General features: G+C 41.2%; 1 protein-coding gene across 2 annotated transcripts; it reads left to right on the top strand.

Moving 5' to 3' along the window:
- Positions 1–10856: 10856 nt before the first annotated feature.
- LOC106586451 (neuroblast differentiation-associated protein AHNAK) lies at positions 10857–22063 on the top strand. 2 transcript variants are annotated; one of them, XM_045716863.1, is made up of 7 exons: positions 10857–10972; positions 14231–14280; positions 14434–14544; positions 14629–14715; positions 14831–14975; positions 15266–15429; positions 15535–22063. In XM_045716863.1, the coding sequence occupies exons 4-7, from the start codon at positions 14701–14703 to the stop codon at positions 16555–16557; spliced, it is 1347 nt and encodes a 448-aa protein (XP_045572819.1). In that variant the 5' UTR covers positions 10857–10972; positions 14231–14280; positions 14434–14544; positions 14629–14700; the 3' UTR covers positions 16558–22063. The 2 variants fall into 2 exon arrangements, with proteins under 2 accessions (XP_045572819.1, XP_045572816.1); XM_045716860.1 differs by having other exon boundaries at positions 10881–10972; positions 15535–21181.
- Positions 22064–26944: the final 4881 nt, after the last annotated feature.

Here is a 26944-nt window from a genome sequence, read left to right as displayed (position 1 = left end):
GTGGGAAGCTTGTGGAAGGCTACCCAAAACATTTGACCCAAGTTAAACAATTTAAAGGCAATACTACCAAATACTAATTGAGTGTATGTAAACTTCTGACCCACTGGGAATGTGATGAAAGAAATAAAAGCTGAAATAAATCATTCTCTACTATTATTCTGACATTTCACATTCTTAAAATAAAGTGGTGATCCTAACTGACCTAAAACAGGGAATGTTTACTAGGATTAAATGTCAGGAATTGTGAAAAACTGAGTTTAAATGTAGTTGGCTAAGGTGTATGTAAACGTTGGACTTCAACTCTATTTATGTATACAGCAGAGGTGTGGACTCGAGTCACATGACTTGGACTCGAGTCAGACTCGAGTCACAAATATGATGACTTGCAACTCGACTTTGATTTTAACACCAATGACTCCTGACTTGACTTGGACTTGAGCCTTATGACTCGACCTGACTTGATACCCTCCCCAAGCCCAAATATAAAAAGTTATGCTATTAAAAAAAGTGTGCAGTGCTTCAACTCTTCATTTATCGGATTACATTTTGATTCGGGCAGCAGCCAATCATATTGTGCCAACTGAGAAAAAGTTGTGCGTGGCAGTGCAGAGGAACATCGGCAGGTGAATTCAGATGGAGCCCTTGGAAAGATGATACCCAAAATTATTATTTTCAGATATAAAGACGACCCTGTATCAACAAAAAATGGATTGCAACTTGCAAAACATGCTGGAAGAAAACTACAGACGGAGGTGCAACAATTTCCAACTTTGTTCGACATTTGAATCTGCACAAAGAACGGTAAGTCGTGGCTAATATAGCCGACAGCTATATATTTAATTTCTTTACTAGTGTATCATGTAGGCTAACGTAACGTTAAATCAATGATCCTCCACACAGTCAGTCAGAACGTGATCATTGCACCCAAGATTGAGCTACAACTGGCTAGGCAGTTGGTAGCCTAAATCCTGCCTGATGTTACTGCTGTTCCTAAAACCATTGACATATGTTAGCCTACTGTAACCACACAGAGAGTGTGTGTGTGTGTGTTAAGGTTGGGCGATTGTGTACAAGACTACATCGCCCGATTGCGCCCCATAGCCATCCACCCACACATATACTAACTATTACTCTTGTTAAAAATATGAAATACATTTGGTGAAGAGTACATTATGACTTGTTTAGGACTCGAAGCTTGACTCGGACTTGCCTGTCTTAACTGGGACTTGAGTGCAAAGACTTGAGACTTACTTGTGACTTGTAAAACAATGACTTGGTCCCACCTCTGGTATACAGAATATAATTTATAAGCCCAAAAAAGGATGTAGCAACTACAGATTGTCCCTTTAAGTCTATCAAAAGTGTGCAAGTTTGAGCATCTGTCCATTAGGCCTATGGATTTTGTTTTTTATCAGCATGAACTAGATTGAGCTAAACTCATGAGTTTGGGTAATCCTTCAATTACTTTACTGATTACAATTTTGGACAGGTAATTAGTAACTGTAACATATTATATTTAGAAAGTAACCTATCCAACCCTGACTATATATACAAAAATATGTGGACACCCCTTCACATTAGTGGATTCGGCTATTTTAGCCACAACCGTTGCTGACTGGTGTATAAAATCGGCACAGCAGTCGCACCATTTGAAGATATAACTTGGACTGTAGGCTACAAAAGCCTATTCCTGCTCTGTTCTCGTGATCCATCAAACACATTTGGTGTGTCATCATAGTGGTATCTGACTTGTGTTCAGACTCGCTCACGTGGAACAAACTTAAACTTGTGCCTTTTTCAATGCTGATTTGAATGTCAGTGAGAAAACAGAGAAGTGTCCAATATTTTTTTCCGCAAACATTCTGAATTTAAAAGTAAACCTTGAAGTAATCATCTACTTTTTCAAAGGTGTCTGTAATCTGATTACAATATTTTTGCTGTTACTGTAACAGATTACAGTTACCATTTTTTGTAACCCGTTACTCCCTGTCACGTCCTGACCAGCAGAGGGCGTATTGCTTAGTCTAGGTCAGGATGTGGCAGGGGGTTTGTGTTTGTTAAATGTTGGGTTGATTATTGGGACTTCCAATTGAAGGCAGCTGTGTATAGTTGCCTTTGATTGGAAGTCCTATATAGGTGTGTGTGTTTGTCTTTGGGGTTGTGGGGAATTGTTCTGTGTTGAGCCTATGCTTTGCCAGACTGTTGGTTGTTCGTTCATTCTCGTGAGTTCGTTTTGTTGTTTTGATGTTCATTTAGTCTGTAATAAATACACACGATGAGCATACACACACCTGCTGCGTTTTGGTCCTCTTCTCTCCAGTACGACATTTTCAAGGATGAGTACGACTTATTTTATGACAGAATTCCCCACCAACAAAGGACCAAGCAGCGGAAGAAGGCTGGCGAGGACTGGGAGACACAACGGGTAAGGGAGACCGAGAGGCACCCCCAATAATTTTTTAGGGGGGGGGCACAAGGGCTGTTTGACGGGGCAAGAGCTGCCCGCCAGTCAACAGTCGTCATCAGAGCTGCCCGCCAGTCAACAGTCGTCATCAGAGCTGCCCGCCAGTCAACAGTCGTCATCAGAGCTGCCCGCCAGTCAACAGTCGTCATCAGAGCTGCCCGCCAGTCAACAGTCGTCATCAGAGCTGCCCGCCAGTCAACAGTCGTCATCAGAGCTGCCCGCCAGTCAACAGTCGTCATCAGAGCTGCCCGCCAGTCAACAGTCGTCGTCAGAGCTGCCCGCCAGTCAACAGTCGTCAGAGCTGCCCGCCAGTCAACAGTCGTCAGAGCTGCCCGCCAGTCAACAGTCGTCAGAGAGGTCAGACTGCGCTGAACTGCCGGAGTGGCCAGACTGCGCTGAACTGCCGGAGTGGCCAGACTGCGCTGAACTGCCGGAGTGGCCAGACTGCGCTGAACTGCCGGAGTGGCCAGACTGCGCTGAACTGCCGGAGTGGCCAGACTGCGCTGAACTGCCGGAGTGGCCAGACTGCCCTGAACTGCCGGAGTGGCCAGACTGCCCTGACCTGCCGGAGTGGCCAGACTGCCCTGACCTGCCGGAGTGGCCAGACTGCCCTGACCTGCCGGAGTGGCCAGACTGCCCTGACCTGCCGGAGTGGCCAGACTGCGCTGAACTGCCGGAGTGGCCAGACTGCCCAGACTGTCCCCAGTTGCCAGACTGCCCCGACTGTCCCGAGCTGCCAGACTGCCCCGACTGTCCCGAGCTGCCAGACTGCCCAGACTGTCCCGTGCTGCCAGAGTGGCCCGACTGCCTGGAACGGCCTGCACCTGAGCCACCTCCAGGATAGGTGGGTTGGGGAGGGAGGGTGTAGCACAGTGCCGTCGTTGACGGCAGCCACCCTCCCTTCCCTCCCTTATGGTTTAGGGGTTATTGTTTGTTGGGTTTTTGTTGGGGTATTGGGGATTTTCTTTTTTTTCTTTTTTAGGTGCATCCTGGAGTCTGCACCTTGAGGGGGGGGTACTGTCACGTCCTGACCAGCAGAGGGCGTATTGCTTAGTCTAGGTCAGGATGTGGCAGGGGGTTTGTGTTTGTTAAATGTTGGGTTGATGATTGGGACTTCCAATTGAAGGCAGGTGTGTATAGTTGCCTTTGATTAGAAGTCCTATATAGGTGTGTGTGTTTGTCTTTGGGGTTGTGGGGAATTGTTCTGTGTTGAGCCAATGCTTTGCCAGACTGTTGGTTGTTCGTTCATTCTCGTGAGTTCGTTTTGTTGTTTTGATGTTCATTTAGTCTGTAATAAATACACACGATGAGCATACACACACCTGCTGCGTTTTGGTCCTCTTCTCTCCAGTACGACATTTTCAAGGATGAGTACGACTTATACTATGACACTCCCCAACCCTGTATATAGTGTATCTGGTACGCCTGCTGGCAAGATTGGTAGCCTTTAGAAAAGCAAGCAATAACTAAATATCCTGAATAAGACTCACATTCCTTTCAGTCTTTTACCCAGATTTTAGCAGAGATGCAGAGAAGCATATTTAGTTTATTTAATACACACAGCTCAAAATGTATGCTTAGATATACAGAAAAATAGACATATTTTTTAAATAGAATTAAGCATAATGATTATGTCTCTAGATTGCAGGAAAGGCTTATGGACTGTGAGCCTAGCCCTTGGATGTCCCCTATATTGTACATGTACATTATTGCCCTGCATTTCAAGTATACTGCCTTGCATTTGTGTAGTATTGATCTAATGCCCTGGGCCAAAACATCAGGTCTAATGCACTGCTCACTCTGCGGTAAAACATCACTTAGTGTTGACTGCACTTAAAGATGGGCTAATAAATCAATGATATGGTTTGTAAATGAACAGTTATGTTTAATCTCTGTTCTCGCTATGTACAGTGCATTCGGAAAGTATTCAGACCCCATCCCTTTTTCCACATTTTGTAATGTTACAGCCTTATTATAAAATTGATTAAATACATTTTCTTCCCTCATCAATCTACACACAATATCCCATAATGACAAAGCGAAAACAGGTTTTTAGAAATGTTTGTAAACGTATTAAAAATAAAAACATAAATACCTTATTTACATAAGTATTCAGACCCTTTGCTATGAGACTCGAAGTTGAGCTCATTGATTGGACATGATTTGGAAAGGCACACACCTGTCTATATAAGGTCTCAAAGTTGACAGTGCATGTCAGAGAAAAAACCAAGCCATAAGGTCGAAGGAATTGTCTGTAGAGCTCTGAGACAGGATTGTGTCGAGGCACAGATCTGGGGAAGGGTACCAAAACATTTCTGCAGCATTGAAAGTCCCCAAGAACACTGTGGCCTCCATCATTTTTAAATGGAAGAAGTTTGGAACCACCAAGATTCTTCCTAGATCTGGTCGCCCAGCTAAACTGAGCAATCGGGGGAGAAGGGCCTTGGTCAAGGAGGTGACCAAGAACCCGATGGTCACCCTGACAGAGCTCCAGAGTTCCTCTGTGGAGATGGGAGAACCTTCCAGAAGGACAACCATATCTGCAGCACTTCACCAATCAGGCCTTTATGGCAGAGTGGCCAGACGGAAGCCACTCCTCAGTAGAAGGCACATGACAGCCCACTTGCAGTTTTCCAAAAGGCACCTAAAGGACTCTCAGACCAAGAGAAACAAGATTCTCTGGTCTGATGAAATCAAGATTGACCTTTGCCCTGAATGCCAAGAGTCACTTCTGGAGGAAACCTGGCACTATCCCTACGGTGAAGCATGGTGGTGGCAGCAACATGCTGTGGGGATGATTTTCAGCGGCAGGGACTGGGAGACTAGTCAGGATCGAGGGAAAGACTAATGGAGCAAAGTACAGAGCGATCCTTAATGAAAACCTTCTCCAGAGCACTCAGGACCTCAGACTGGAGCGAATGTTCACCTTCCAACAAGACAACGACCCCAAGCACACAGTCAAGACAATGCAGGAGTGGCTTTGGGACATGTCTCTGAATGTCCTTAAGTGGCCCAGCCAGAGCTCGGACAGGAACCCGATCTAACATCTCTGGAGAGACCTGAAAATACCTGTGCAGCGGCGCTCCCCATCCAACCTGACAGGGCTTGAGAGGATCTGCAGAGAAGAATGGGAGAAACTCCATAAATACAGGTGTGCCAAGCTTGTAGTGTCATACCCAAGAAGACTCAAGGTTATAATCGCTGCCAAAGGTGCTTCAACAAAGTACTGAGTAAAGGGTCTGAATACTTATGCAAATGTGATATTTCCATTTTTATTTGTAATACATTTGCAAAAATGTCTAATAACCTGTTTTTGCTTTGTCATTATGGGGTATTGTATGTAGATTGATGAGGATTTTTTTTATTCAGTGGTCTGAATACTTTCCAAATGCACTGTAAGTACACGTTATTCGATGTTGATCACAGGTCCTCACCTTAATGTACATCACACCGCCAATGAACAGTCCCACTCGCTTAACCAGACCATAGTAGTCAGTCTTACCAACAATACATACAAGGATAGCAAGTAGACAAGCTACAAACAAGGTGTCATCATAAGCAACTGACAATCTATTGCACAAAGGTTTCGTTTATGAATGGCTTTTAGTGCCTAATGCTATGCTTTCCCTGTGTGTGTTTGTATGTGATGCTGTGCTCTGCTTGTCTGGCCTGGGTTACTACGCAGCATCCCTTCTCTTTCTCTCTTGTTGTGAGCTCATACTCTATTTTAGCTCTTAAATAATTTAACAGGAAGCATCCCTTTGAAAACACACCCTGACTCAGACAATGTGACCAGGCACCACTGCGGCACCTCAGGTTTTTCATACACACTCTCTAAAGTCTGTGTTTAGCTCCCCTTTTGCCTTTCCCTCTTCTACACGTTTCATAACAACTGTAATATGTAGCATCTTGTCCTGTGAAAGATATTAAACCATGTAGTGTACTGTGTCAAATTCAATGATGTGCCTCCTCCTCCTCCTCCTCCTCCCCCCCCAAAAAAAGAAGGTGGTCTTTCCAGCATAAATCTCTATTGGAGCGTCGCCCTGAGTGTCCTTGCCTGATTGGTCTGATCAATGCTGCTGGTGAGAGGGAGGGTGGGGGCAGCCCTCCCATAATTCGGTTAGCATGCTGCTCTGAAGGTCTATGTTTACAGGAGAGATTAGGAGAGCCCTGCCTCACTCCAGTGTGGACTGCTCTGAGCGTGGATGCTGCAGAAATCACTCTCTCGCACGCCACTCACTCACTCACTCACTCACTCTACTCTCTCTCTGGTCCTGCGACTCTTGCCTCCTTCCCTGCTGTGACTGACTGAGTGGAGGCAGTTTGAGGAAGAGGCTGCAGCTCTAGCCACTCCAGAACAGGCAAGCTGCCAGAGCTCATCAGCAGCCAGGGCCGCTGCGCTGTCGACTACCTGTCCTAGGACAGGACGCCCTCTCCCTCCCAGGACCCCAGTGGACTGACAACATGTGCGACTGTTTTCACTTGGCCTTCCCCAACTGGCACGGCTCGCCGGGCACGGGTGGGCATCCCTCTCTCTCTCATCTCTCTGTTTCTATGTGGTCCTAAACTATTCCTTGATTTAGCGCCCGAGCTCAGCAGAGCTGTGTGAGTAAGTGAGTGAGTGTGTTGGGAGGCTGGTGCTGCTGAGAGTAGAGTGCTGAGTCATGCTGCTGACCTGCTGCTTGCCTGCCTGCAGTGTGTGGATGGGTGTGTCTCCAGTGTTTTGTCTGGGTGAGCCTTCTTCATAGGGATGCGCTTGATGTGTTTACATAAGTTGATGTACTTTTTCCTGGTGTATAGTCATTAACCGAGAGCCCAGGCAGAATGTATCAAAAGATGAGTGCAATCTGTCATTCACAATGTAAACATAACTAATTTAAGTTTCATATAGAAGCAAATTTTGGAGGACAAACTCATTGAGACTTTGTATCACAGGCCGTGCTTGCTTGAACTATCTAAAGTGTATTCAGTTTTGCAAGCATTTTGTTGAAAGGTTAAGAAGTAATTTAGGTTATCTTTAGTTGAAATTGTGATAATAAAACATTCTTTATGGTCAATGAGAATATGTTGTGCCTTTCCAATGTTAGCAATGGCCTTTGTTTTTCTTTAGATGCTAGATTTGTGGACAATGTTCTTAGATTTTTACAAACAAAACTCTGGTGTCATTGACGTGTTCAAATAATGTTTATTTTTGACTATTCTCTTGACTTAAATAATTCCATTCACTTAACCTTAAAAGGTTCCAATGCATACGTTTTTATGTCAATATCAAATCCTTTCTGGGTAACAATTAAGTACCTTACTGGGATTGTTTTCAATTTAAAACCTCTTAGATGTAAAGTCCCCTGTTTTGGGAACCTGTGTGGTTCTGATACCGGTTTCGACCTGCAATTTCACTTATAAATAAATCTGTGGACACCATAGATAGAAATGTCTTGCATTGAGCTGTAGCCCTGATTCTCATGGACACAGGAGTAAGGCTCTTTTGACTGTGTGAAGCAGGATGTGAGATCTGACACCACTTGAAGCTCTTACCATTTCATTCGCTCTTCCAACTGTCCATCAACTCCTGGCTGAACGCTACATCACAGTGCCTAATAATGCATATGCCTGCAATCCTTACACCATAGCACAGGAGGAGAGAGTGATTTAGTCGCTCTAGCACATTCAGAGATAAAATTATAGCCAGTAATCTAAAGTAATTAATAGATATTAAACAAAAACACTTTCTGTTTCTCATTAACATGAGATGAAAGGTGAGTTCTTAATGAGTTCAGGAAGCCAAGCTAGAGCTCTGTGAGACGTTCACAGTGATGGGGGCAGACGTTTTGTTCAAGAGAGAGATTTAGAAAATAAGGAAGGTGAAATCTTATAGTTAATAATTTTATAATTTGATTCAACTTTATTTAGAAATCCTATATATGTTATTTCAAGCCTTATTCATACTCATATTCAGTTTTGTTGAATAGGAAATGGCGTATCGCTGCAGAATGCTGTGGTAGCCATGCTGGTTAAGTGTGCCTTGAATGGAATCATGTAGTAACCAAGAAAGTGTTAGAAAAATCTAAATATATTTTATATTTGAGATTCTTCAAAGTAGCCACCCTTTGCCTTGATGACAGCTTTGCACACTCTTGGCATACTGGATAGGTGGTCCACTTAGCATTAAAGCCCATTGAAAGTCCATTTAAGTTATCATCCATGATATCATCAATTAAACACCATAGACATTGACAATCTCTTACAGACAGTCTGGGGAATATTTCTGAGTTTTATAGACATATTATTGTACTTTGCCCCTCTGCATAGAAGTGGTGGTAAGCAGTACTGGTCCCATTAGAGGATGGGTGTTCACACTATTGTTTGCTTTTTCAATCTATGCCTATGAGATGTATTGTCTCCAGTATCTTAATGACTTCTCCCTGTGGGGCAATTTTAAAAAATCGTGTTGGGAGGACATATGTGGGAATAGGGGCAAATTCTGATAGTTGAATTCTAAAACCATGATGAAACTCCTATCACGTTAGTTGAGAATGAATTAATGTTCTGGCCTGCTCGATTGAAAGCATGTGGGATCACAGTCCCATGTCCACATAATCCACGGGGAAAATCCAATTTAGATTTTTTTCCTCCTGTGGCTGAAATCTGATTATAATTTGAATGCAAACAAGCCACCCCCCAGAAGAAGGACCTTGTGTCTCTTATTCAAATTGGGTAGAAATTATGTCTTGCTTCTCTGTAAATGAGGACATGTAATTAGTTTGGCTAATGTATGAGTTTGGCTAATGAGCTGAGCTCAGGATCCTACCAGGTGCAGGGCCTATGAGGAAAAAAACTAACTCTAATGGTTATGTTCAGAGAGAAGTTGTTTGATAAAGTTGTTAGAGGAAAATGTATGCCGTAGTAATCCAGGATTTTTAGTATAACATAATTTCTTCGAGGGTATATAAAATGACAAAATAGTTATTTAGCCACTGTTGATACAAATGTATTCATATATTATGAGATTATGAATGGCCTTCCACATTTCAAGGTGCAATCCCATTTATTTACAGGTAAATGCACATGACTATTTACTATTTGGTTTTGGCCCTGTGTTTTAGACTAACAGTAACATTTGGTTTTCCAGCCTAACAAGCGAGGAGACCAGGCAATAGTAGAATAGCCCACTCCCTACCACATTATTTCTAGCTAGACGTGGCCTGAGAGGGACCACACCCAAAGACAATGGTGCGGTTGCACCCCACATGAGTCATGTAAGATTAACTCCATGAAATGTTGCACAATTTCAGAGATTTGTAAATAAACTTGAACATTGAGGGGACCTTTTTTTTAATCTTGTACAGTGAGGGAGAGATTGTTGGCAAATATAAAGCATGCAAAAAAATATATTTGTGTGTAATCACATAAACCTCAATGTGCAATCACACCAACCACATTGTAAAATGGTGTAACTAATTACACTTGCCATACAGTATGCAATTACTATGTCAACACATTTTGTAGGGACACCTAACTTAAAGTAGGGCAGAAAGTGAATTCATGTGGATAATTTGGTAAATAGTGTGTCACCATATCACCTTTCTGCAGCACCCATATGACAAATATTTGAGTAAGGAGTTCCTTCACGTTTAGTTCCAGTTTTAGGTACAGGAATATATGCCAGCCCCTGCAAAGGAAATAGAATATAACATGAACATTAGCATTTTCTGGTCTTTTTTTTATGGAGATATCAATTTGTAGGATTGTCTAGCTTCATACCACAATAAATGAATTATCCTGAGAAGGGAATTCTCTTAGGAGGGAACACTGCTTTATAGTGTACAAATCTATTTCTCTCTACCATTGCATGTAGTTGTATTTCGCATTTTAATACAAGTTATAAAGGGAACAAATTGATTTTAAGCATCCACTTCTGTTCAGCTCACAAAGGTAGAGTTCCCTTGTTTCTCAGAGAACACTGAGCCCACTGTCTCTACAGTCATAACCCTCTCCAGCATTACCCTCCCCTCTGATCATGTACAGATGCTGATAATCATTCAATCTGAAGAAAAATGTGTGTAAATAAGTCCCTGTGAGATTAGAGTGGAACTTTCTGAAGACCATAAACTTGACATAGTATTTCTATTCATAGCTGCAGTGTACATTCCTTGTAGGAGGGCAAAGGGTTATAATATACAGACATAAATCCGGTCAATTTACATTTATGTTGGAGAACATCCACACCTTTCTGAGAATGAATTTAAAATATGATTATCAACTCTCCAATCCTGACTGTCTCCTCCTGTGTTACTCATACTGTTACAAGATTGATCTAGATTAGAAGGCCGTATCCACCCTTATATGTCTATCAGAGGCTGGTCACTCACTCTCTTGGGAGCAAAAACAAAACAGCTATGTTGGCAGTTTCATTCAGTCTGTTGGTCCACAGTGGAATCTGGGTGAGGCAGCATTAACAGGATAAATCAGGTTGCTAGTGTAGCTTAGAGGGTGACATTTTTCCTTCAGGTAAGCGCTCTCTATATAATAATTTCTTTATGACATTGTTTTCATGTGCTTGGATTAGCTGTGTTGGAAAAGCAAACGTAGTAGTAGTAGTGATGGCCATTTAGCAGACACTTTGCTTCTATTACTGAGGGGCAGAATTTTTTCCTGAGCTACAGAAGGTTATATTAGTCTGATAATACAGGACTAGTAAAGGCCTAGTGCACAACTTTTGTGAAAAAAATACAAATATTTTATGATTCATCTTTTTCTTATTCCAGATTTTTCAGGGGGTGCCGCAACACCCTCAGCACCCCTACTTCCCGCGGCTATGTACCTTGATAGAAAATTACTTAAGTAAAAGTGAAAGCCACCCAATAAAATACTACTTGAGTAAAAGTCTGAAAGTATCTGGTTTAAATGTACTTAAGTACTATGATGGAAAAAGTACTAAATTGTCATTCTTCAGTAAAAGTAAAAAGTAAAAGCTACACATCAAATTCTTTATATTAAAGGTGAAAAAAATACAAATATTTTATGATTAATCTTTTTCTTATTCCAGATTTTTCAGGGGGTGCCGCAACACCCTCAGCACCCCTACTTCCCGCAGCTATGTACCTTGATAGAAAATTACTTAAGTAAAAGTGAAAGCCACCCAATAAAATACTACTTGAGTAAAAGTCTAAAAGTATCTGGTTTAAATGTACTTAAGTACTATGATGGAAAAAGTACTAAATTGTCATTCTTCAGTAAAAGTAAAAAGTAAAAGCTACACATCAAATTCTTTATATTAAAGGTGCACTATGCAGATGTATAAAACCGAAAAGTAAAAGATGCAAAAAACAAAACTTAATTAAGAACGGGAAGCATAGAAATAGTGCACATAGAACAGATTTACTTCTTCTTAGATTTTCTTTCAATGAGAATGACAGATCTATAACCAACGTTTTTATTTGAATTTGGTCAGGTCACCCAATAAGTTACAAATTGTAGCTTTAAGCAAACCAGATGGCACAAATATTATTATATATTTTTTTAAAGACCAACAGGGCTCACTCCAACACTCAGACATAATTTACAAACGCAGTATCTGTGTTCAGTGAGTACGCCAGATCAGCGCCAGTAGGGATGACAAGGCATTATATTGATGCAGTTTGGTCCTAAATTATTGATACCCTTGATAAAAATGAGCCATAATGACTGTATAAAATAAATAATTCAAATACTGAGCTATATTGTATGCTAAAAAAATTGGGAATTTATATTATTTTATACTAATACAATTGCTCAGAGAAAGAGATTTTGTTTAAGAAGTTATATATTTTTTTCTCAAAAAGGTAGGGGTCCAAATTATTAACACCCCTAAAGATTCTTATAAATTAAGTAGTCAAAAGTTGACTACATCAAACTTGTTGGATGCATTTGCAGTTAGTTTTGATTGTGTTTCAGATTATTTTGTGCCCAATAGAAATTAATGGTAAATAATGTAGTGTCATTTTTGAGTCACTTTTATTATAAATAAGGATAGAATGTTTCTAAACACTTCTACATTAATGTGGATGCTACCACGATTATGGATACTTCTGATTAGAATCGTGAATAATGTTGAGTGAAAAAGATAGAGAGGGTCAAAGATCAATCCCCTCAAGATTACAGAGGGTAATTTTTTTTAAAATAAATAGTAAAGTAAAGAACAGATACCCCAAAAAACGACTTACCACTGCTCATAAGGTACTTGCTAAGGGAATGACACACCCTTTCCATAGGAAGTTCCCACACCTATACACACAAACTCACAAGTGCACACACAAGATTGTGTACACAGAAAATGCCCCATTACTTATCGCTCAAACTAACCAGGATGTTTTCAAGTGGAGCATAACATGTCAATTGATTTCTTATTCTGAAATCTATTCATGTTGTAATACATGTTTTGGGAACCAAGCAGATCTGCAGTCTGAGGTCTAAAATACTGTGGTAAGAACTATTTGTACTCAATGAGGAAGTTGTTGAACATAGGAAAGATTTTTGTTAATGAACACATGTTTTTGCAACACAATTATACTGAAAGCACTGACCACTGGTGGTTACAGACAGATCATTGTTCACCCAGTAGGCACAACATTGACTTTAAAAGGATATTATCACAGATTGCTCAGAATTTATAAGCAAATTACAATTGCATTTTGATGAGAGAACCTGTTTGTAGAAAAGTAATACGTACCTTCAGACGGTTGAATGCTCTCGTACACTTTATTGCTTGCAACGTTTAGACCGGAACACATATCAAACATGTTTACGGTTGAATGCTCTCGTACACTTTATTGCTTGCAACGTTTAGACCGGAACACATATCAAAGTAAGTCAATCGATATCACATACAGTATCTTAGAACGCAAACTCAGCGTTGGATAGGTCTAATGCTGAGCGGGGAAGTGGTCTCGACTGTAACCTTGTTACAGCATATTTTATAGATAATCTTGATTTTCACATCAACATGAAAAGTGTCTCTACAACCCCACTGCTACTTCAGCCTACTGCAACATCTGATTTTGTGAGACACCCCTGCTTTTCACCACTGCTTTTCTACCACTGCAGTGATCTGACCAGTGACTTACAGAGGCCTATTGTGATATGAAGCTTCAGATTTGTCCAACCATTGAGGGTACTCAGCAGCTATTATGACCCTATTGACACCATCATTTGTTTTTGAATAGTTGTTTTATTTCTCCGAAATTGTGGCATCACGGCAGGGTAACTGAACAACAGAAAATATGATCACAGCATGATTGTGTATCATGGATGATGGTAATAATAACAATCGCATTGATCAGGATTATACAATTTCAAAACTACACTCCCTTACCTACTTTAGACTTCAAGGCTAGCCAGCCACACTGGCTGTAAGTCAAATCTCCAGATCGATAGAGTGGATTGCTTAACAGGCGCTGCAGAAGCTGGTTCCTTTGGGAATTCTTGCCAGGAAGAACTTCCAATAATCTCCTCCTGGGCTCCAGTTTCTCAAAACAATTCTGCTCCCATGGTAAGACAGGCAGAGAGGATCAGTCAGTCCAGGGCTCGGTTTTGTGAAATACATCTGAATTATTTTGTTCTTGTAATATCAAGATAATATTCACTAAACATGTGAACAAAACATTGAAATCCTCTCTAATACCTGATTATCTAATGATAGATATTCTGAGACTTAACCTTTTGACAACTGTAGTGGTTTACCTTGAACTGAATATGCTCTTACTGTTTTTTCTTCTTGGTTTTGAATAGGGGCCGGACGAAGTCTGAAGGGACCAGAGCCTGACACGGTGGATGATTCAGTGAGTGGATCTACTGATATGAAAAACCTATTTCTTGCATGTGTGGACATCATGTGAATACTAAAGACTATGGGAAAGACACACAACTTAAATTATCATTTTTAATTAATCCCTATATAGCAACAAAATGAACTATACATATTTTTGTTCCAGATATGTGAAGAGCCATCTGAATTTATAGAGGGGGAGAGACCTCGCCCACAAGGATCCTCCCCTGTAGATGAATACCCTGAGACTGACAAATACACTGACATTGATAAACAGGTACAATACTTTATATTTCAACCAACCATGGTGACTTGTAGTTCGAATTTTGTCAGACACTGATTCATTTAACATTCCTTTTAGGGTGGAGGTGGGAGTGGCAAGAAAGGAAAGAGGGGTTTTGGGTCCCTTTTTGAAAAGCGCTCCCCTGCCAAGATGAGTCAACTGGAGGTCAGACATGTCTGCATTATATTGAACTCATGCAGAAGCATTGTTTCAGGTTGTCATTGGTGGTACATAACATGTTCATTTTTTTTTCTTTCTTAATTTTTTCCTGTAAACTCAGAGCTCAGAGTCGGGAGTGATTGTGAGAATGGCAAAAGAGACATGTGCCGAGGGTCTTGTTGTGAGCGGAGGAGGGAAGGAGGGAATCTTCATTAAGGAAGTGAGGCCAGAGTCCCCAGCCTCAAAGCTTCTTAGTGTACATGAGGGTAAGCAGACAACTAGCTCATACCATGCTCTTTCAGAAGTTGATAAAAAAATAAAATTGCCTTTAGAGTCTGTAGTCAAGAGTCTATAGTATAGACCAAATAGTTAATCTGAAAGCAAAGGACATATTGGTGAAATGTGGGGTGAAATGGGTGAAATATGAAGTAATGGAGCCAAGATTGTTTTTGCTATCCAGGGTAAGAGACTCTTTGATATGACTCTTTGATATGCCTGTTCAACAGTTCAAATGGGGATTTATTGATCTTTCTATGTCTTCCTTTTGTTCATTCAGGTGATCAGATACTCAGTGCCACAGTGTATTTTGACGATGTTAAATATGAAGATGCCATTCAGATATTGGAACATGCACAGCCTTACAAGATGGAGTTACTTCTGAAACGCAAACCAATAAAGATATCCACCCTTGAGAGTGAACCAGCCCTTGAATTTACCCAAGTAACTATCACTATGTTGTTTTTCTGGATCTGTAGAGTAGTGTTATGTCTTTGGCTCTTTTTCTCATGAAGCAATCAATCAACATTTCACTTTTTTATCCTACAGGTGGAACAAGGTTCCTCTCTGGAAATGAGGGGACATTCAAAGACAAAAAGGCACGGTGACCGAATCTCTTGGCCCAACTTCCCCTCCTTCAGCAAAAGTCGAAAGTCCCATTTTAAGAGGTCTCACAGTACCGCAGATGCAGATGATCAAAGGAAGCTGGAGCTAAGCCCAACCACAAGTGACACAGAGTCGCCAATCAAATCTCAGGAGGCTGTCAAGGGCAGGACAAAGAAGCAGAAGATAAAGTTGTCAAGTCTAAAGATGAAGGGCCACAAGAGCAGGTCTGTTGAACAGTCAGACCAAGACACAGACATAGAATGTGTGCAAGTTATGGAAATCCAACAGAGTCAAGATGACATATACTCACCGGATGATCTAGAGAGCACATCAGGAGAAACACCTCAAGTATATGTGTTTGAATCAGAATCAGAAAAAATGGAATCCACCAAGATAAAAAATGAATGCACTCTTCCAGACCTGACAGGCTCGGAAACCAAACAGCACAAGGTAGAACTCATCAGACTGGACAAAACTTTGAAAACCACAGACATAACAGTTGCTTTTGCTGATCAAGAAAGTCCCTTAACCAAGACATCTCTGGAGGAAAGGAAAAAGAAGAAAGAGAAGAAAGAGAGGTCAGAACTAAAGTTTAGGATCAAGGAAAAGGAGAAAAAAGACAAACACAAGCAAGACATACATGTAAAATCATCCCCAAAAAGCATGACGATACCAGGAGCAGATATCATTTCATCTGATCTGTCTGCACATGACAATACCTTGCTGATTCCAACTATAGTATCACATACTAAGCTGGAGGAGCGTCAACTCCCAATAGACATGTCAGATGTAGGACTTATCAGAAAATCCCCTCAGGTTGGACAAGAACGAGACTTGAAAGAAACATATGTTAAAACAAATTTAAATGCACAGGAAATGAATGCTAAGGTCACCAGTATAACAATGGAACCTGACTTGCAGATGGAAATACAGGCTTTAAAGTTACCAACAGAGGACAAGCATTGATGACGTTTTAGTACAAATTGGTACAAGGACTGCTACCAAGTTCAAGCTGCCAAGGGAGGACCTTGCTCACTTTGTTACTGACGAACCTATAAAAATGACAGACGTGAAGATTGTAGAAATGGATGAGAAAAGCCTTAAAGTTGAGGATAAGGGGTTGAAGATACTTCCAAACCGTGATGATATTGAGATCCCAGGCATGGAAGATGCATCGTCAACTGGCACCAAAACCCCAGTGATCAAACAGCCTAAAACAGCATTCACTCTTCCTGTTGAAGAAATTCAGGCGCAGAGTGTTCAGATGGTTATAGACGTTGACAGAGTTAAAGAGGCTGTCTCCAAATTGCCGGGGTTCAAGCTGCCGAAGGGTGACACTGTAGGACTGCCTGCTCATCAAGAAATCACAAAGACAGATGTGAATGCAGAAAGAGTAAACGTGAAAGTAGATACCACCGTGTCTAAAATCACAGACATAAAGGCACAGTTGGACACGTATGTCAAAAAGACTGACATAAATGCTTCACCTGAAAAGTTGAGCAGGAGCTCAGTTACCACAATCAAATTGCCAAAGAACACACTTTCTGATCTAGGTGCTCATGAACCTATTACTATGACAGAAATATACCATAAAAAAAGAAAAGAGGAAGCTGGAAGGACCAACGAGTTTGAAATCCAAATTGAACTCCATAAACGAGAGGACGTAGAGATACCTGGAATGGAAAATATACATCAAAAAGGATCTCCCAGCCAATTGGAAAGGGAAAAAGAGTTGGCAGTACCAGTACCTGAGTGGTCAACCATCAAAGCTGAGGAGACAAATGTTATTCCTTACACTAAAGGATTAGATAAGAAGTCAAAGAAAGCAAAGATGCCAATGCCTGGGTTTGGAATAACACAACTGGATTCGCTATTGGGGGGACAATTTTCAGAAACTCAACTATCAGTGAATGGAGAAGCAACTTCAGTTGACATCAAAGGAGGAGCTATAGACATTGATGACCAAGCTGTGGATGTGGACGTGAAGACACAAAAATTAATTGAAGAACAAGATAGAGAATTAAAACTGCCCAAATTTGGAATCTCATTACCAAAAGTAAAAGGTGCTGAAAGTTTCTCCCAAAAAAAGGTAGATGTCAACGGAGCAGAGAGGAGAAAAGACATCCAAGCATCCGAGGTTGATGTCAGTCTTGCAAAAAGAAATGGGGAGGTCCTACAGCCAGATGTGCACATTAAAGCTCCAGAGATTCAAGATGAAGTGAAAGATACTGTAGGTTCCCCCTCAAGATTCAAAATGCCAACTTTAAAGTTCCCTAAATTTGGAGCAGCTGCTCCAAAAGTCGCCGTAGATGTACCTGATGTGGAAAAGGACATTAAGGTTCAAGGAACTGAAATACCAGAACCCAAGCTGACAATGTCAGAAATTAACATTGAAAAGCCAAGTGTTGATATTAAAGGTCCATCTATAGATATGGATGTCAATCTTAAAAAACTTGAAATGTTCACTTTACCAGAAGTCAAAGTGCAGGTCCTACCACCTAGCGTTGAACTCAAAGTGTCTTCTGGTGAAGTTGAAATAACTGAGGGCGCGGCTAAGTCAAGAATGTCATTCCCCAAAATTGGATTTTCAAAACCTGAAGTGAAAGCACAAGAGGTTGATATCACTCTTTCAGAGGTGGATATTTCTCTTCCAGAGGGAAAGGTGGAGTTCAAAGAGCCAGAGGTGGAAATGAAAACTCCAGAGATTCAAGTTGATGTGAAAGATACCGTAGGCTCCCCCTCAAGATTCAAAATGCCAACTTTAAAATTCCCTAAATTTGGAGCAGCTTCTCCAAATGTCACAATAGAGGTACCTGATTTCGAAAAGGACATCAAGGTTCATGGAACTGAAATACGTGAACCCAAGCTGACAATATCAGCAATTAACATCGAAAGGCCAAGTGTTGACCTTAAAGGTCCATCCATAGATGTCAATGTCAATCGTAAAAAAAATGAAAATGTCACTTTACCAGAGGTCAAGATGAACGTCCAACCACCTAGCATTGAACTCAAAGTGCCTTCTGGTGAAGTTGAAATGCCTGAGGGAGCTGCTACAGAAATGGATGTAAAAATGAAAAAGCCCCGGATGTCATTTGGATGGTTTTCAAAACCAGAAATGAAAGCACCCAAGGTTGATATCAGTCTTACAAACGTGGATATTTCGCTTCCAGAAGGAAAGGTGGAGGTCAAAGAGCCAGACGTGGAACTGAAATCTCCAGAAGTTCAAATTGAAATGAAACATGATATTGAGCTTGAGGGACAAGGAAGTAAATTTAAATTACCCAAATTTGGACTCTCATTGCCGACAGTTAAAGGTCCTGAAATTGGCTTAAGTCTGTCAAAGACAGATGTAGATGTCAACTTACCAGAGGGAAGAGCAGACCTCCAACTACCTGATGTGGAAGTCGGAAGGCCCTCTGTTGAAGTTGAAATACCAGAAGCAGGTTCTAAAGACATTGATGTGAAAATGAGAAAGCCAACAATGTCATTCCCCAAATTTGGATTTTCAAAACCTGACGTGAAAGCACCAGAGGTTGATATCAGTCTTCCAGAGGTGGATATTTCTCTTCCAGAGGGAAAGGTGGAGGTCAAAGAGCCAGAGTTGGAAATGAAAACTCCAGAGATTCAAGTTGATGTGAAAGATACCGTAGGCTCCCCCTCAAGATTCAAAATGCCAACTTTAAAATTCCCTAAATTTGGAGTAACTTCTCCAAATGTCACAATAGAGGTACCTGATTTGGACAAGGACATCAAGGTTCATGGAACTGAAATACCTGAACCCAAGCTGACAACATCAGTAATTAACATCGAAAAGCCAAGTGTTGACCTTAAAGGTCCATCTATAGATGTCAATCGTAAAAAAAATGAAAATGTCACTTTACCAGAGGTCAAGATGAACGTCCAACCACCTAGCATTGAACTCAAAGTGCCTTCTGGTGAAGTTGAAATGCCTGAGCGAGCTGCTACAGAAATGGATGTAAAAATGAAAAATCCCCGGATGTCGTTTGGATGGTTTTCAAAACCAGAAATGAAAGCACCCGAGGTAGATATCAGTCTTACAAATGTGGATATTTCGCTTCCAGAAGGAAAGGTGGAGGTCAAAGAGCCAGACGTGGAACTGAAATCTCCAGAAGTTCAAATTGAAATGAAACATGATATTGAGCTTGAGGGACAAGGAAGTCAATTTAAATTACCCAAATTTGGACTCTCATTGCCAAGAGTTAAAGGTCCTGAAATTGGCTTAAGTCTGTCAAAGACAGATGTAGATGTCGACTTACCAGAGGGAAGAGCAGACCTCCAACTACCTGATGTGGAAGTCGGAAGGCCCTCTGTTGAAGTTGAAATACCAGAAGCCGGTTCTAAAGATATTGATGTGAAAATGAGAAAGCCAAGAATGTCATTCCCCAAATTTGGATTTTCAAAACCTGAAGTGACAGCACCAGAGGTTGATATCAGTCTTCCAGAGGTGGATATTTCTCTTCCTGAGGGAAAGGTGGACGTCAAAGAGCCAGAGTTGGAAATGAAAACTCCAGAGATTCAAGTTGATGTGAAAGATACCGTAGGCTCCCCCTTCAAGATTCAAAATGCCAACTTTAAAATTCCCTAAATTTGGAGCAGCTTCTCCAAATGTCACAATAGAGGTGCCAGATTTGGACAAGGACATCAAGGTTCATGGAACTGAAATACCTGAACCCAAGCTGACAATATCAGCAATTAACATCGAAAAGCCAAGTGTTGACCTTAAAGGTCCATCTATAAATGTCAATCGTAAAAAAATGAAAATGTCACTTTACCAGAGATCAAGATGAACGTCCAACCACCTAGCATTGAACTCAAAGTGCCTTCTGGTGAAGTTGAAATGCCTGAGGGAGCTGCTACAGAAATGGATGTAAAAATGAAAAAGCCCCGGATGTCGTTTGGATGGTTTTCAAAACCAGAAGCGAAAGCACCCAAGGTAGATATCAGTCTTACCAACGTGGATATTTCGCTTCCAGAAGGAGAGGTGGAGATCAAAGAGCCAGACGTGGAAATGAAATCTCCAGAAGTTCAAATTGAAATGAAACATGATATTGAGCTTGAGGGACAAGGAAGTAAATTTAAATTACCCAAATTTGGACTCTCATTGCCAAGAGTTAAAGGTCCTGAAATTGGCTTAAGTCTGTCAAAGACAGATGTAGATGTCAACTTACCAGAGGGAAGAGCAGACCTCCAACTACCTGATGTGGAAGTCGGAAGGCCCTCTGTTGAAGTTGAAATACCAGAAGCAGGTTCTAAAGATATTGATGTGAAAATGAGAAAGCCAAGAATGTCATTCCCCAAATTTGGATTTTCAAAACCTGAAGTGACAGCACCAGAGGTTGATATCAGTCTTCCAGAGGTGGATATTTCTCTTCCTGAGGGAAAGGTGGACGTCAAAGAGCCAGAGTTGGAAATGAAAACTCCAGAGATTCAAGTTGATGTGAAAGATACCGTAGGCTCCCCCTCAAGATTCAAAATGCCAACTTTAAAATTCCCTAAATTTGGAGCAGCTTCTCCAAATGTCACAATAGAGGTGCCTGATTTGGACAAGGACATCAAGGTTCATGGAACTGAAATACCTGAACCCAAGCTGACAATATCAGCATTTAACATTGAAAAGCCAAGTGTTGACCTTAAAGGTCCATCTATAGATGTCAATCGTAAAAAAAATGAAAATGTCACTTTACCAGAGGTCAAGATGAACGTCCAACCACCTAGCATTGAACTCAAAGTGCCTTCTGGTGAAGTTGAAATGCCTGAGGGAGCTGCTACAGAAATGGATGTAAAAATGAAAAAGCCCCGGATGTCGTTTGGATGGTTTTCAAAACCAGAAGCGAAAGCACCCAAGGTAGATATCAGTCTTACCAACGTGGATATTTCGCTTCCAGAAGGAGAGGTGGAGATCAAAGAGCCAGACGTGGAAATGAAATCTCCAGTTCAAATTGAAATGAAACATGATATTGAGCTTGAGGGACAAGGAAGTAAATTTAAATTACCCAAATTTGGACTCTCATTGCCAAGAGTCAAAGGTCCTGAAATTGGCTTAAGTCTGTCAAAGACAGATGTAGATGTCGACTTACCAGAGGGAAGAGCAGACCTCCAACTACCTGATGTGGAAGTCGGAAGGCCCTCTGTTGAAGTTGAAATACCAGAAGCCGGTTCTAAAGATATTGATGTGAAAATGAGAAAGCCAAGAATGTCATTTCCCAAATTTGGATTTTCAAAACCTGAAGTGACAGCACCAGAGGTTGATATCAGTCTTCCAGAGGTGGATATTTCTCTTCCTGAGGGAAAGGTGGAGGTCAAAGAGCCAGAGTTGGAAATGAAAACTCCAGAGATTCAAGTTGATGTGAAAGATACCGTAGGCTCCCCCTCAAGATTCAAAATGCCAACTTTAAAATTCCCTAAATTTGGAGCAGCTTCTCCAAATGTCACAATAGAGGTGCCTGATTTGGACGAGGACATCAAGGTTCATGGAACTGAAATACCTGAACCCAAGCTGACAATATCAGCATTTAACATTGAAAAGCCAAGTGTTGACCTTAAAGGTCCATCTATAGATGTCAATCGTAAAAAAAATGAAAATGTCACTTTACCAGAGGTCAAGATGAACGTCCAACCACCTAGCATTGAACTCAAAGTGCCTTCTGGTGAAGTTGAAATGCCTGAGGGAGCTGCTACAGAAATGGATGTAAAAATGAAAAAGCCCCGGATGTCGTTTGGATGGTTTTCAAAACCAGAAGCGAAAGCACCCAAGGTAGATATCAGTCTTACCAACGTGGATATTTCGCTTCCAGAAGGAGAGGTGGAGATCAAAGAGCCAGACGTGGAAATGAAATCTCCAGTTCAAATTGAAATGAAACATGATATTGAGCTTGAGGGACAAGGAAGTCAATTTAAATTACCCAAATTTGGACTCTCATTGCCAAGAGTTAAAGGTCCTGAAATTGGCTTAAGTCTGTCAAAGACAGATGTAGATGTCGACTTACCAGAGGGAAGAGCAGACCTCCAACTACCTGATGTGGAAGTCGGAAGGCCCTCTGTTGAAGTTGAAATACCAGAAGCCGGTTCTAAAGATATTGATGTGAAAATGAGAAAGCCAAGAATGTCATTCCCCAAATTTGGATTTTCAAAACCTGAAGTGACAGCACCAGAGGTTGATATCAGTCTTCCAGAGGTGGATATTTCTCTTCCTGAGGGAAAGGTGGAGGTCAAAGAGCCAGAGTTGGAAATGAAAACTCCAGAGATTCAAGTTGATGTGAAAGATACCGTAGGCTCCCCCTCAAGATTCAAAATGCCAACTTTAAAATTCCCTAAATTTGGAGCAGCTTCTCCAAATGTCACAATAGAGGTGCCAGATTTGGACAAGGACATCAAGGTTCATGGAACTGAAATACCTGAACCCAAGCTGACAATATCAGCAATTAACATCGAAAAGCCAAGTGTTGACCTTAAAGGTCCATCTATAAATGTCAATCGTAAAAAAATGAAAATGTCACTTTACCAGAGGTCAAGATGAACGTCCAACCACCTAGCATTGAACTCAAAGTGCCTTCTGGTGAAGTTGAAATGCCTGAGGGAGCTGCTACAGAAATGGATGTAAAAATGAAAAAGCCCCGGATGTCGTTTGGATGGTTTTCAAAACCAGAAGCGAAAGCACCCAAGGTAGATATCAGTCTTACCAACGTGGATATTTCGCTTCCAGAAGGAGAGGTGGAGATCAAAGAGCCAGACGTGGAAATGAAATCTCCAGAAGTTCAAATTGAAATGAAACATGATATTGAGCTTGAGGGACAAGGAAGTAAATTTAAATTACCCAAATTTGGACTCTCATTGCCAAGAGTTAAAGGTCCTGAAATTGGCTTAAGTCTGTCAAAGACAGATGTAGATGTCAACTTACCAGAGGGAAGAGCAGACCTCCAACTACCTGATGTGGAAGTCGGAAGGCCCTCTGTTGAAGTTGAAATACCAGAAGCCGGTTCTAAAGATATTGATGTGAAAATGAGAAAGCCAAGAATGTCATTCCCCAAATTTGGATTTTCAAAACCTGAAGTGACAGCACCAGAGGTTGATATCAGTCTTCCAGAGGTGGATATTTCTCTTCCTGAGGGAAAGGTGGAGGTCAAAGAGCCAGAGTTGGAAATGAAAACTCCAGAGATTCAAGTTGATGTGAAAGATACCGTAGGCTCCCCCTCAAGATTCAAAATGCCAACTTTAAAATTCCCTAAATTTGGAGCAGCTTCTCCAAATGTCACAATAGAGGTGCCAGATTTGGACAAGGACATCAAGGTTCATGGAACTGAAATACCTGAACCCAAGCTGACAATATCAGCAATTAACATCGAAAAGCCAAGTGTTGACCTTAAAGGTCCATCTATAAATGTCAATCGTAAAAAAAATGAAAATGTCACTTTACCAGAGGTCAAGATGAACGTCCAACCACCTAGCATTGAACTCAAAGTGCCTTCTGGTGAAGTTGAAATGCCTGAGGGAGCTGCTACAGAAATGGATGTAAAAATGAAAAAGCCCCGGATGTCGTTTGGATGGTTTTCAAAACCAGAAGCGAAAGCACCCAAGGTAGATATCAGTCTTACCAACGTGGATATTTCGCTTCCAGAAGGAGAGGTGGAGATCAAAGAGCCAGACGTGGAAATGAAATCTCCAGAAGTTCAAATTGAAATGAAACATGATATTGAGCTTGAGGGACAAGGAAGTAAATTTAAATTACCCAAATTTGGACTCTCATTGCCAAGAGTTAAAGGTCCTGAAATTGGCTTAAGTCTGTCAAAGACAGATGTAGATGTCGACTTACCAGAGGGAAGAGCAGACCTCCAACTACCTGATGTGGAAGTCGGAAGGCCCTCTGTTGAAGTTGAAATACCAGAAGCCGGTTCTAAAGATATTGATGTGAAAATGAGAAAGCCAAGAATGTCATTCCCCAAATTTGGATTTTCAAAACCTGAAGTGACAGCACCAGAGGTTGATATCAGTCTTCCAGAGGTGGATATTTCTCTTCCTGAGGTAAAGGTGGAGGTCAAAGAGCCAGAGTTGGAAATGAAAACTCCAGAGATTCAAGTTGATGTGAAAGATACCGTAGGCTCCCCCTCAAGATTCAAAATGCCAACTTTAAAATTCCCTAAATTTGGAGCAGCTTCTCCAAATGTCACAATAGAGGTGCCAGATTTGGACAAGGACATCAAGGTTCATGGAACTGAAATACCTGAACCCAAGCTGACAATATCAGCAATTAACATCGAAAAGCCAAGTGTTGACCTTAAAGGTCCATCTATAAATGTCAATCGTAAAAAAATGAAAATGTCACTTTACCAGAGGTCAAGATGAACGTCCAACCACCTAGCATTGAACTCAAAGTGCCTTCTGGTGAAGTTGAAATGCCTGAGGGAGCTGCTACAGAAATGGATGTAAAAATGAAAAAGCCCCGGATGTCGTTTGGATGGTTTTCAAAACCAGAAGCGAAAGCACCCAAGGTAGATATCAGTCTTACCAACGTGGATATTTCGCTTCCAGAAGGAGAGGTGGAGATCAAAGAGCCAGACGTGGAAATGAAATCTCCAGAAGTTCAAATTGAAATGAAACATGATATTGAGCTTGAGGGACAAGGAAGTAAATTTAAATTACCCAAATTTGGACTCTCATTGCCAAGAGTTAAAGGTCCTGAAATTGGCTTAAGTCTCTCAAAGACACATGTAGATGTCGATTTACCAGAGGGAAGAGCAGACCTCCAACTACCTGATGTGGAAGTCGGAAGGCCCTCTGTTGAAGTTGAAATACCAGAAGCCGGTTCTAAAGATATTGATGTGAAAATGAGAAAGCCAAGAATGTCATTCCCCAAATTTGGATTTTCAAAACCTGAAGTGACAGCATCAGAGGTTGATATCAGTCTTCCAGAGGTGGATATTTCTCTTCCTGAGGGAAAGGTGGAGGTCAAAGAGCCAGAGTTGGAAATGAAAACTCCAGAGATTCAAGTTGATGTGAAAGATACCGTAGGCTCCCCCTCAAGATTCAAAATGCCAACTTTAAAATTCCCTAAATTTGGAGCAGCTTCTCCAAATGTCACAATAGAGGTGCCAGATTTGGACAAGGACATCAAGGTTCACGGAACTGAAATACCTGAACCCAAGCTGACAATATCAGCAATTAACGTTGAAAAGCCAAGTGTTGACCTTAAAGGTCAATCTATAGATGTCGATGTCAGTCGTAAAATAACTGAAAATGTCACTTTACCAGAGGTCAAAATGAAGGACCAACCAGCTAGCATTGAACTCAAAGCGCCTTCTATTGAAGTTGAAATACCTAAGGGAGCTGCTACAGAAATGGATGTAAAAATGAAAAAGCCCCGGATGTCATTTGGATGGTTTTCAAAACCAGATGCGAAAGCACTTGAGGTTGATGTCAGTCTTACAAAGGAAGATTTTTCTCTACCTGTAGGAAAGGTGGTCAAAGAGTCATATGTAGAAATGATAGCTCCAGAGAGTCAAGTTGAAATGAAAAATGAAGGTTTTTCAGTTGATGGAAAACTACAAACACCAGACATCGAGGATAAAATGATTGAAATGGGGGTGAAGAGACCACTGATAATTACGTCTCCTGAGATTGTTGTGATTCCTCCAAATGTAGACGTTTCACTCCCAGAGGGAAAAGAATTCAAAGTGCCTGAAGTGAAAGTTAAAGCTCCAGAGATTGAAGTTGACGTAAAAGACGCTGTTGGCTCCCCCTCAAGATTCAAAATGCCAACATTCAAATTGCCTACATTTGGTGCAACTTCAAAGGTGTCAGTAGATGTCTCTGATAAAGAGAAGGATATTGATGTGCCTGGTGTAGAAATTCCAGATCAAGTACTAGGAGCTTCTTTTCCAGTTGATTTAACAGAACCCGGGGATACAGTTGACATTAAAGGATGTAGTGAAGTTCAGCTACATGTTGCTGGATCTGAAGGGCCCTCAGTTGAAGAAGGAATGACAGTAGCTGATGTGGATGTTCATGATGTTGACAGTTCAGGACTGACAATTGATGATAAAGGCCATGGCTTACCCAGCAAAGGTCAAGGCTCACCTAGTAAATTCAAACTTCCGACCTTCAAAATGCCCAAATTGAGCATTTCAAAATCCAAACCTCAGAATGAACATGAACATGATGATATAAGTCCAAATATTATTTTGGAGAATTCTGAAATTCATGTGGAACCAGAAGGACCAGAGATTTCACCAAAGTTGACTTTGACAGCATTTGGGGAGGTATTAAGAAGCATTGATGTTGAATTTTATGTCCCTGCATTAGAGGAAGTGGAAGAAAAGCTCACAGGCTCAAGGGAAGA

Source organism: Salmo salar, chromosome ssa01 (assembly GCF_905237065.1).
Source record: "Salmo salar chromosome ssa01, Ssal_v3.1, whole genome shotgun sequence".
Lineage (NCBI taxonomy): Eukaryota > Metazoa > Chordata > Actinopteri > Salmoniformes > Salmonidae > Salmo > Salmo salar.
Note: the sequence above shows the minus strand (reverse complement) of the source record. Positions and strands in the feature narration are given on the sequence as shown.